Source organism: Ruditapes philippinarum, unplaced genomic scaffold (genome assembly GCF_026571515.1).
Source record: "Ruditapes philippinarum isolate M1 unplaced genomic scaffold, ASM2657151v2 ctg977_1_1_1_1, whole genome shotgun sequence".
NCBI classification, from domain to species: Eukaryota; Metazoa; Mollusca; class Bivalvia; order Venerida; family Veneridae; genus Ruditapes; species Ruditapes philippinarum.
The window spans coordinates 314,965-328,445 of NW_026864126.1; the positions used below are offsets into that span (position 1 = coordinate 314,965).

A 13,481-nucleotide genomic window follows, 5' to 3' on the forward strand; every position below is an offset into this window, starting at 1 on the left:
TTCAACGACTAAATAATTCTTGGCCACGGCGCACGACTAAGTAAATCGTGTCCACAACAAAATATTTCGTGAGCACCACTTAGTCTCGTTCCCACGACTTAGAAACTCGTGGCAACGACATAGTGTCTCGTGCGCAAGGCTTAGTAAGTCGTGCCCACGACATGGTATCTCGTGCGCAGTTCTTAATTATCTGGTTATCACGACTTAGTTACTCGTGGTCACGACACGGTTTCTCGTGCGCACGAGATAAACAAAAAAACACACACACACACATGTCATCTCTGTGCCACTGTAAAAGATCTCACGTTGTTCTCCATTACTTTATAGCATTTTAAATATTTAAGCAATTCATGAGTTACAGTTTATGAAAGTTTTATTATATACATATATGATAAGATGAAAATAATTATCATTCATTTTTAATGACATTTCATCCTTGTAAAAACCTTTTCATTTCACGCTTTAAATAATTTTTTGGCCATTGGCCCTTAAGCCCCAAATCTCAACTTGGCACATTATACTCGAAGTAGTTTTGTCTTGGTTGTAAATTATTGTTTTCTATTTGCGACCGATGTCTGAACAAAATATGATTTTTATGAAGTTTGAAAATTATCTTTATACCCAATCATAATGGAAAATGTACGCCACAAGATAATTTAATTCACAAGGTTAGCTTTTTAAAAAGCTAGTAGCGACTCGCTTCGTAATTTTTTTCCAGGGGTGTGTTTAAATGTAAAAATGACAGTTCTGTTAGCTGAAAGGACTTCAGAGAACATAACATCAAAATAAAAGTGACATATAAAGTTATGGAGGCCAGTTCTCTCAGTTTGGTTTATACAGAATTCATTTTAGTTCGATTGTGAAGAAACCTATAACCTATAAGCTTATAGACACACTTTCGTATTCGTTCCTGGAACCAACTAGTACTGAGCAATGAGTGTAAAGATTCTTGCTCAAGGAAACTACGACTTGCCCCTGACGGGGTTTGAACCCATACGGCTAGCGATCAGTAGATTACTAGTCCGACGCGTTAACCACTCGGCCATGCCGCCACTTTCAGTTTAACAAAGAGGAATATGAGTATATATGAAGATGCATGCAAACAGATAGAATGAAGTCCCTATGTCTATGCACATTTACTATATGGCCTGATGACCTTGACCAAAAATGTTAGATAGGTAGAATTCATAAAGATGTCTCTTTATACGAAGTTAAGTTGTAATATGTTATTTAGTATTGGAATGAGTGACAGACACAAGTCCTAAAGTAAACACAAGTTGTCAATCAATTCAGCCAGAAAAGCCGGGATCGTATTAAAAAATATAGGGATCCCGGAAATTGACCAGTCTAAGAAGAATCTGATGTTTTTTCAGATAAGCCGGGATCGTATTAAAACATAAAGGGATCCCGGGAATGGACCAGTTCAAGAAAATAATTTTCAGAAAAGCCGGGATCGTATTAAAATATATAGAGATCCCAGGAATTGGCCAGTTCAAGAATATAGTTTTCAGAAAAGCTGGGATCGTATTAAAACATATAGGGATCCCGGGATTTGACCAATTCAAGAATATATAGTCTTTGATTTTTCCAATTCATTAGGCATATAATTATAAGTATTGTGATTTCCGCATTTTAAGTTTGTAAATAAATAGCTCTAAATATATCTATATCCTAAATTAAATTAATTTAACGTTCATTACATACAATAAAAAAATAAAAACTTAACGTTAATGGCCTTTCATTACGACAACAATCAACACAAATATAGTTTATTTGTTTTTTCCTCTATATCTAATACGATCCCGGATCCCGGGCGTCCCGGATCCCGGGATTTTCCCCACACACTAAATACCGGAAAGAATAAAATGAACGGAAAAAAAGAAAAAGAAAAAATGCACAGAACCAGATGTACACTTACGTTAATTAACCAAACGAAAACTTACTACAGAGAAAACAGGTGAAATCGCTAAATCAAAAGTCAGTGTAAATATGATTTATTGAAAAGAATTCATGAAAACAAACATTTTAATCATCATTACATCTTTGCGCTCAAAGCAATACTTGCTGCTTTTTAAAAATGGCGTGAAAATTGAAGTTTTTTTGACGCTATGTAAGATTAAATTTGATTTGCTAAATAATTTTGGATTCCAGCCCTGACAGATAAATTTTGTAGAAAGGTATAGAAGCCAAGCTTCGATTAAATTTTTGGATGGATTCGGAGTTTTAGGTTGTTCCTCAGTAAAATCCTAACGTAATACCGGCTCGCCGTGGCGATCTGGCATCAAGTGATTTTCGTCTTTCGTCATATTGTAGATTGGGTTGCAACAATAAGATCCATAAAGGAAACATGTCCGATCATTTGTCTTGTATTTTGTCTTCTTGTTTCTGGTTTTGCGTAAGTTTTTTGCGTTGTTTACTTTCATCAAATAAACTTAACTAAAATACACAGGAAGATTTAAAGTTTTGTGATTAAATTTCAGTACATAAGTACTTTACCTTTATTGTCTATGAATATCTGACAAACATTTCATAAAAAGGGTTTAATGAAACATGTTAAAAAACTACGGCGAGATAAAAACGCGATGTTGAAAGGTTTTGCAAAAGAAAAAATGTCCTGATATAGGTACAAATAAGTGTTGACAAATCTATTCAAAGAAGAGATATTTTCACGCGACCTTGCATGGAATAAATGATATAAAGCAGACTAGCTGCTGCACATTTGTCATTTGATCACTGTGCGACTTCAGATACCACACGAATCTCGCTAGGATATTTAATTGCAGGTATGTGATGGAAATTTTTAATTATTAATTCTCATAAACGTTTATTATTTGCCTAAAGACAATCGTTTTTAAAATATTAATGATATACAAATTTAATCATCAATTGACAAAATGTTATACGTTTTTGATAAACTATGGAAAAAAACTTTTTTATACTAGTCACTATCTTAGGATATTATTGTATGCGTTTTTTCTACATATTTTCGATTTTTCCACAATAACGTTCATTATCCTTTTTTTAAAAAAAGGTATTCTTATAGAAAAAATACAAGAAAAAATAATATTTTTAACCTTGTAGCCTTTTATTCTCGTGCAAAAGTAACCTCAATTAATTTTAACTATATTTGCGTAATTTCGGTATACATTGATGCGGACCGACAAGAAAATCCAAAACAATTTCACAATAATTGTTAACAAAATTAAGGATGCATACACTTATCAGTTTACTTTAATTTATTAGGAAAGATTGTTCAAATGGAAAATTTACAATATTTTACAATAAGAAATGCTTATTTTTTAGACATACTTATTACCAAGTTTAAAAAATGGCCGTCTCCTGGAACAGACCCCTTTAATTATCCCTGTCTGCATTGTATACGGAATGAGCCTCATATGCATGACATCATGGTATTATAGCCTTATTTGATTGAAATAAATTGTTTGTTTGTCTATCTTCAATGTAGCCTACTTTTATGGAGCCCAGTGTCTGATTTGGTATACGAGTTTCACTATAGACGATTTGCTGGTCCGCTTTACTATGGTTGCTAGTTTTATATAAAAAAAAGCTTTCAAAATTTTAGAAAATTCTGCAATAAATTTCATAGTTCATACTTATTACAGCACTTTAGGACAATAGCAATTATATAAGTCTAATACATTCTTGTTAATATAAATGAATGTGTGTATTATAAGGTATAAAGAATGTTATATGGCCATATAAAAAGGATGTTGTCTATAACCATCTATACAGAATCAAACCTTAACGAATTTATAAAAATACAGCAACCTGATTGTATTAAAGACAAAAATGATTATTTCTTTCATTAATTGACAGCAGTCGTGTGTATAGTCCATATAAAGTTTACGATTATACAAAAAGCGACGTTACAAACGTGCAGTATTATAAAAAAAATATATTGAATGTAATATCATTTTTTTCGTACAAGATATTGCACCGACTGTGCATATGGTTTAACGACAGAATTACGTATGTGATGATCTTTCTTTCTTTCTTTCTTTCTTTTATGCATTACTTTCCATTTCAAACTTGCATTCAAAATACAACAAATTTAAACAGAATTGACCGACGAGCATATGTTACTTTACTATATGATGCAACTTTAAAGCTCCTGCAATTTGTTATATATATATTTACTCTCACATTTACAGAGAAAAAATACCTTCTCGTCAAAAGCAAGAAATCAACGACTGAAATGTATCTTATGCGGGTAAGAACTATTTCAAATAAATCTTTGATTGTGTATTTTATGATTTATTGGTTTTTATTCATTTTACTTTAATGCTAACACAACATTTTTGGAGAAATTTTATTATTTTAACTGATTATATCTTCTCCATATAACTTGCCTAAATCAATCTTTTAGATCGCCGACATATGTCAATAAAAAAATGAAATGAGCCTTGGTACACCTTACTTTGGGGTCCATCACACTTTGAGGTCAGGTTTTGATACACAGATATGCATTGTTACACAGACGGTCGGTCCCCAATCGGTCATGTAATTTTAAATTTTCTCGCTGATCGGTTGTCATGCGTGATTTTATTTCTGGTTACATTTGACAAACAACCGCACCTTGGGATCATAAAATCAATTCATGAACAATTAATTTTAGTGATATTGTAAAGTAATTTCATGTAGTAAAGTTAACTAAAGTAAGTGAAATGTATATTAAGTCGGACGATATATTATTTTATTTCGTTATATCTAAGGTTTGCTTTTTGCAGTTGATTATGTATATGTCTCATAGAATAGAGACTTTTAAGTGAGATTTATAGATTATATATTTTGATGGGTATTGAGTGTAATAATACATTGGATAACACATTACTTAAAGTGACATTGTGCTTATTTATTTATTGTCAAGTTTAATATGTATTAATATCACAAAACTGACTGTTATAACTGCGATCGACCAACAGTTGGTTTTGGAAAATGTTAGATTAAATATAAATCTGCATAAACAATTTGTATACGTTTCTTTAAGCGATGTCAAGTGGTCCAAATATTTAGAAAAATCGAAAATTGTGAAATAAGCTTGAAATGCATTTACAACTGTATTCCTCACACAACTTGACCGTGATTAATGTTACCTCTAACTTACTTGTTACAAGTCATTAAAACAGTAATTGAATTGTTTGAAAATAAGAGATGATACTGTATTTTATTACATTCCGATCAATTTCAAATCTGTTGTTCAATATGGTACCAAAATTCAACAGAAAAACATACGGAAGAGTATACTGACCCCCCTTATATATTTTATATGCCTGTTTAAAATACGACGATACATGATAACAACATAGTTCGTAATGTTTTTTTTTTAAATTTATATATATAGTTCATATTGATCTTTTCTGTTTTTTGGCTAATATACTGTTAAAGATACGTATTATAAACTTAAGTCTTTCTGAAGACCTTACTTTTATTTATAAGAATTATGCTTTTTCTTCTTTTCATTGAAATTCTACCTCAAGAAGCAGACGTTTTCTTGATGTAAACGCTTTTATTTATTTGAAAACAGTATGTTTTTGAGGCACTATTTGTTTGACAGATATAGAGATGATATAATTATATATAATATATATTCTTTACCTGAGTTTTTAGCTTAGATGATGTTTTATATGTTTCCTAACATAAGTTTGATCGTTATGATAACACGCTTGCGTACACGAGTATCTTGCCAGTATTATATAAAATATTATAATTTAACTGATATATATTATTATTATATAAATGGTATTGAAACTTTGAGTAACTTATACTATAAATATTTCTTACATCTTTTTCAATGATTATACATGTTTTTTTTTTATATCAAAACGAAAAAATGGCCATTTAATATTATAATAATAGATGCGACTTATTATACCAAGAGAATCTAATTTAATTTATAAATTCATACATCTTTTTTCATGAGATTCATATGATAAAGGCTAAAGTGTACAACTACTGTATGTTAAGAAGAACATTCTGTTCTCTTAAATTTCCAAATATCATCGAAGAAACAATGCATATTTGTGATTTATGGTGTATAATAACAGATAAAACTGTGCAAGATTTATTTTAGATATCATATAACTTGTCACTTTTTTAAAGATATGTATTATACAAAGGTTTTTTTTCTTGAAGGCATAAAAAATATATAAGGGGGGTCAGTATACTCTTCCGTAAAAACATGTATGCACATTTACAAGTAAAGTATTTTGTTATAAAGTCATGATTTTGTATTTTTTAAAGATGTAAAATTGATAAAATATTTATAACTTACAATTAATAAGCAATACATACAACAGTGTTAGCAACTGTTAAATCTGAATTTATATGGCACCGAGCAAGATTATTTAATTGCACAATGGTGTATCTAAGTATAAACGGCCATCTTGAGCCCTAATATTTTTAAGGTTGCAGATCGAAAATAAGTCAATAATCAGTATATAAGCAGGACTTAGTTGGCATCTTCAAAATTTTGCGGTCGGAACCCAAAGTGTGGTGGACAGTGTATGCTGGATTTGATCATGCGTCTTTTAGACGCTTTATTTCCAATACATTCGAATATTTTTTTATTTATAATACTTAGCTGCAGAACTTTTAAAAATTACTAAGGGGCAGAGTGTGTAGTATTTTCAAGATTTTTTGACGAGCAAAATATTTCAAAATTTTTACTAAGCTAAACCTTCGAGAAATAAACAGCTTGCGATTCGGTATTTGAAACACCTTGCCGATTATCCATCATTAAGTACAAATTTCCTAGATTTACGGAAAATGCCGTAATGTTAAGAACTGCATGATGTTAACAATTGTTATAATTTTCACAGATAAAGGAACTTCTGATTGTGGCTTGTATGATTTACACTGGCGGTTGCACAATTGTCAACGATTACCGAGGACGTTTGCATTTCGAATGTGCTGGTGGTAACCAGTTCATATCCCATGTCTCGAGTGTACGAAGCAATCATCGAGAAGATCGTGTATTCAACATGAGTTGTCGAAATTTACCAGTTAATGTTACTGGTCTGACGCCATCTTGCTATTGGACAAGTATTTTATGCTCTCTTGGTTTACTTGTTTGGCTTATTTTTAAGCTGAAAATGATCAGATGTGAGTTTTTGTGATAGCATGCCGTCTGGTGTAGTCTTGCGTCGGGATCCAAAATTTACACCCAGTCTGTTGATAACAAATCTTCAATCTTTTTCCTAGTTACCCACTACCGTATAAGTACTTATTTCTGTGTGCTTAATATACTGAGATTCTTGTTAAAATAAGGGTTTTTCAATTTCTGCGTATCTTATTCATTCTCCCATTGTTGCGTTTTATGTCTGCGTTTTAATGCGTATTTGTACAAAAAGGAAAGTCTATTATATTTTTGTTTGTATTAAATTATCTTACGTTGGTTTCCGTTCTTAAAAACTTTGAAAAATAAAGTGAATATGTTTCTGTTGTATTCGCTTTAAGTGTATATGTATCAGGCAATGAGGTTGTGAATTTTTCTATCATTTTTTTCTGAACTAAAGAGATCAAAATAATGTCAATATGCTCATTATGTATTTAAAATTGTATATTTCAGGGTATTTAAACGACTGGGACGCACAGATGATATTTCATGGCCCCGGTAATCGATACATAAGTGGATTTCATAGTTACTTCAACATTTACCATGGAGACAGGAGATGGAAGGTCAAAAGTTGTAACATGAACGGTAGATTTTGTTACGTTTTAATCATAAAGTTTTGTAATCGCTTTCAGTGATTTGCCCTACTTTGAAAACTCATGTGCATGAAAACACCGAAAGACACCATATACTAGCTCCGGATTTTACTGGTACTCTCATTCCAGTGTTCGTGATATTATAAGATTGTTAATGTGTACCTTGATTTGAATCTCATGATTCTTATACATGTACCTATGCATATTAATGAAGCAGATATTAGTTTGTACATAAATACGCCAGTGATAGGTACAATTACCGAAACAAAACAGTTTCATTTATAGGAACATAACTTAATTAAACCAATACATGTCATGTCAATCCTGGTAATAGTATTTTCAGCAATTCAGAATAGGGACACATTATTACTGTCATTATTAAACATGGGCTGAGCTAACATTTCTTTATCTATTAAATAAACGAAATAACCTTTGCCAGTAATTTTAAGCAGGTTTACATCGGCCGAATATCTTTATAAAGATACGTCTTGTATGGGAGTTTATAGGAATCAGCAAAACATCACTTTTTTCTATGAATTGTATCAGTACGGATTAATCTAATGAATCCAGACGCTCAACAAATACTCTATCATTAATGATTAAATTACACAACGTATGTCCGTCACACCAGGTAATAGTATAATTTTATTTATTCTTCAGGAATTTACTTCTTAGCTGGATGTAACCATACTCCCTGGACCAACGGCTGGAATGGCAAGCAGAACTTTATTGCCGACTCTAACCGAGTTATGACAGGCATCATCTCAACTCATAATAATTACAGAGAGTAAGTTAACACGCCTTTAAGAAACACGCCTTTAAGTTTAAATCATTTAAAGCAACACGCCTTAAAGTTGAAGTCATTTAAAGCAGCAAGCCTCCAAGTTGTATTCATTTCAAGCACACCTCTAAGTTGAAATCATTTGAAGCAGCATGCCTCGAATATGAAATCATTTAAAGCAACACACCTCCAAGTTGAAATCATTTAAAGCAACACTCCCAAAGTTGAAATCATTTAAAACAGAAGGCATCCGAGCTGAAATCATTGAAAGCAGTACGCTTGAAATTTAAAACATTTTAAAGCAGCACGCCTCCAAGTTGAAATAGTTGAAATCATTTAAAACACCACGCCTACAAGTTGAAATAGTTGAAATCATATAAAGCAGCACGCCTTTAAGTTCAAATCATTTAAAGTTACACGACTCCGAGTTGATATCAATTAAAGAAGCAAGTCTTCAAGTTATCATAGTTTTTAAGTAAGACGCCTCCAAGTTATAGTCATTAAGCAGGTCCCAACATTAATTACAATAACCTTAAGAACTGTTCTATTAAATGTATGTAAAGTGTTACTCTCCTGCGCATCGGTCGAATGTTCCACTATCGCTCACTTCTTACCTCTGCTAAAATTGTAGGTTCAGACCGATATTTCTATTTTTAGACAGGAAAATCCGTGTCTACACTTCAGCCAATCAGTGACTAGCTTACTTGTAACGAATTGTCACATACCTGAATTTGACGCACCGTAATGTAAACAATGCGTGTTCATTTGTACCACAGGGGGCCCACACAGTGTTTGGATGGTATATACTGCTTGATAGTGACCTTAAAATGAGATTTTAGTCATAACCTTATAATATGTATATAAATATAGACAAGGGGCATTACTCGGTAAATAGAAAATTTTCGATCACCTTCAAATTCATGCGAGATTTTCCACTAATTAAATAAAAAAAATCCAAAAACTATACTGCGTTGCATAGCTTATATAATCCACAATTGATAAACACTAACTTTATTTTGATTCCCTTAGCCCATTTTAAGAAATTTATTCAAAACCGTTCACTTCTGTCACAAAATTGCTTAGTCGTACGAGATGTCGCAACACCAAATTCCACGGGTAAAATATCAATTTTAAAAGGGTGAGGTACAAATAAACGCATGCAAACAATTACACAACATAGTTTCTATTACCTACCTGCGCAAATAGTCGTGAAGCGCTCTATATTCGTCTGTTTCGAACGAAATCTTCAAATCAGAGCAGAATCTGCTTCGACGTAGACATCTTGGGGAAACCCCGGTCACGTGACCAGCCGGTGTATCGAGACCTTTCATTGGTTCGGTAGGAACTTTGTTTATAACGACAACCAATGAAAGGTTTCCATACACCATGGCCAGAATTTCCAACATGTATTCGCCGAAGCAGATTTCTGCACTGATTTGAAGATTTCGTTCGAAACAGACGAATATAGAGCGCTTCACGACTATTTGCGCAGATAGGTAATAGAAACTATGTTGTGTTATTGTTTGCATGCGTTTATTTGTACCTCACCCTTTTAAAATTGATATTTTACCCGTGGAATTTGGTGTTGCGACATCTCGTACGACTAAGCAATTTTGTGACAGAAGTGAACGGTTTTGAATAAATTTCTTAAAATGGGCTAAGGGAATCAAAATAAAGTTAGTGTTTATCAATTGTGGATTATATAAGCTATGCAACGCAGTATAGCTTTTGGATTTTTTTATTTAATTAGTGGAAAATCTCGCATGAATTTGAAGGTGATCGAAAATTCTCTATTTACCGAGTAATGCCCCTTGTCTATATTTATATACATATTATAAGGTTATGACTAAAATCTCATTTTAAGGTCACTATCAAGCAGTATATATACCATCCAAACACTGTGTGGGCCCCCTGTGGTACGACTAAGCAATTTTGTGACAGAAGTGATTGGTTTTGAAAAAATTTCTTAAAATGGGCTAAGGGAATCAAAATAAAGTTAGTGTTTATCAATTGTGGATTATATAAGCTATGCAACGCAGTATAGTTTTTGGATTTTTTTTTATTTAATTAGTGGAAAATCTCGCATGAATTTGAAGGTGATCGAAAATTCTCTATTTACCGAGTAATGCCCCTTGTCTATATTTATATACATATTATAAGGTTATGACTAAAATCTCATTTTAAGGTCACTATCAAGCAGTATATACCATCCAAACACTGTGTGGGCCCCCTGTGGTGTGTACTTCGTCAAACAGAATACAGATATTTTCCTCTACGAATATCACCATTTTCGCTGGAATCGCAGAAATCTGTCTAATTCCCAAAACATTTGGGTTTTCTTTAACACCAAGTTCACTATATAAATATGTTAACCCTTGAACCGATCATGTCTTTGCACTCACAAAAGTGTCATTGCTCTGCTCAATGATAGATTGTACCACTGCCTTTTAAAACGGTTTAATGGATCCATAATTGAAACGTTTTGCGAGCTTATCGAAAATTGAATTGTTAACAGTCGCCATTTTGTTTACAAAATTTTGAGGAATTACCCGTCTATTTAGGAAATAGATATCAATTCTGAGTGCATTGTTGTAGAATAATGCACGGTTTGAGTTCAAATGCGTAGTAATATAATCACGAAGGCCGATAGGCCTGAGTGATTAATTACAAAGCATTTGAACAAAAAACGTGCATTATTATACAATAATGCACGAAGAATTGATATCTATTTCCATTCTAATACGTCAAGAAAAAATATAATTTTTATTATAACGTTGGACTTTATGTTTGGTGGTTGAATTTGTTTTCGCCTCAGAGTTTCCAATAGAAACGTTCTTTAGAGGCCGTTCCAGTGGGTTGAAAAAAAAACTGTTAAATCTACCGTTTGTAGAAACATTTTGAAAATAACGAATTTTGAAAACGTTGATACAACTTTGTTTGTTTATTTATTTCAGTTTATAATTTTCCAAGCGTAATACAAATTATTAAAAGTGAAATAAATGTAAAACTAAACTCGTTTGCGACATTAAATAGCGAACTTGATTTGATTGTTTTGCACGTGCTGTTTGGCGCTACATTGTGACGTCACGTAAACAACACTTTAAACGTCTGTACAGCGTTAACGACTGAATTAAAGATATTGGTGTTCGGATTAATTTTCTTAGTTAGACCATTTTCTTTCATTCTAGATAGTTTTCACAACAAAATTCGAAAAAAAAATTTTAATTTATCAGATTTTTTAAACAAAATGGCGCCTTCAATGTGAAAATACACAGGGAGATAATAAGAACGGCGAGTGCATTGTTGTAGAATAATGCACCCTTCCGGCCTTCTTTGTCTATATAGAAAAAAATCCGATAGTGTTAGAATTATAATTCTGTACACACGTCATCTGTTTCAACCAATGAAAATGCGTATAAAGATTTTCGGGCGATTTGGATTTTGGAAAACTTTCATTGGTCGTTCAAAGTTCACTGTAAAGGTCAATATCATGAATCGACGCGTTTTAAAGCAGCGGTCTGAAGTAAAACCCCTGTCACACTAGGGCGGCGTTCTCACGGCGTCCAAAGAAAATTCAGAACGCCGAGGTGAGCGCAGTAAGATCGCAAACATCGCCGCAGCATCGCCACAGCATCGCAGTGGCATCGCATAGAACGCCGACCGACGGCGCGCATTTTGAGCATGCTCAAAACAAACGCCGTCACTCGGCGTTCTGATAAGAGCGCTGTGGGATCGCAGTAAGGACGCCGTAGCAACTCAGTAGCATCTCCTACAACGCAACAGGAGCGCCGTGAAAGCGCAGAAGGATCGCCGAATAAACGCCGTAATTAGCCACGGCGCTTGTACGGAGATTGTGCGGCGTTTCTATCGCGTTTATACTGCGTGTGTACGGCGCTTTTACGGAGCTTTATGTTTTCTAAAACGCTCTTACTGCGACTCTACGGCACTGTCACGGCGACCATTGCGCACTCATGACGATTCTACTGCGTTCATCTGAAATTGCAGAATACGGTACAGTAGAATCCCTACTTAAGACCACCCCAGAATTAAGACCAACCCTCTAATTAGACCCATTTTTTAAAAGAACGGAATTTTCTGTTCGTAATGTTAATGGTTACATGATCCACAATTCAGACTACCCCCACTTATCCACAGTTAAGACCACCAGTTTTAGTCCCAATTCATTGTTTTATTTATCTAACCCCACTGTTGAGACAATTGATATTCCAGTAAATACCTATTCAGATAACAGGTTTTTTGTTATTCATCTGCTTGAATTCTCTAAAGCATGACACTTGAAACATTGTGTTAAAACTGTTATGATTAGAATATTATATAAAGGTAAGACAATAAATTTCAGATTGGTTTAATGTTACTTTCTGCTCATTTTTGTGACGAATTAATTTCTTAATTAATAGGTGAATTATGTACATGTACATGAAACAAGACCTATGAAAAAATAATTTAAACATTAAATATCGTCAGATTAATGTTCTAATTAGGATTAATAAATATTATAACATCAGTTTACTACGGTGTCCTTATCGTGCCATTTAGAATGTCGTCCGTCGCGTCTAAGGGTAGACACACGACAATGCGAAGTGACATCACGACAATGCGAAGCGACGCTCGACAACGCGAAGCGATATGCGACAATGCGAAGCGACGCTCGACAGTGTCAAACGATATGTCGCACTGTCGCCTAGAAATGTCGCGGTAAAAAAGGGCGACATTTAAGAAATGTCGCTTCGCGTTGTCGAGTGTCGCTTCGCATTGTCGAGCGTCGCTTCGCGTTGTCGCGATGTCACTTCGCGTTGTCGCGATGTCACTTCGCGTTGTCGCATTGTCACTTCGCATTGTCGAGTGTCGAGGTTGGTAGAAAGTGCATACCACGACACTCGACAATGCGAAACGACAACGCGACAATGCGATACGACGCTCGACAATGCGAAGTGACACTCGACATCGACAT

General features: G+C 33.6%; 1 protein-coding gene across 2 annotated transcripts; it reads left to right on the plus strand.

The window, feature by feature from the left end:
• Window positions 1–2,512: 2,512 nt before the first annotated feature.
• LOC132724493 (hemagglutinin/amebocyte aggregation factor-like) lies at window positions 2,513–8,515 on the plus strand (the record flags this gene model as incomplete). 2 transcript variants are annotated; one of them, XM_060709365.1, is given in 5 exon segments in its annotated part: window positions 2,513–2,783; window positions 4,173–4,231; window positions 6,840–7,122; window positions 7,589–7,720; window positions 8,389–8,515. In XM_060709365.1, coding segments are annotated over 4 exon segments (557 nt in total), but the record flags the coding sequence as incomplete, so codon positions are not given.
• Between the last annotated feature and the right edge of the window lie 4,966 nt (window positions 8,516–13,481).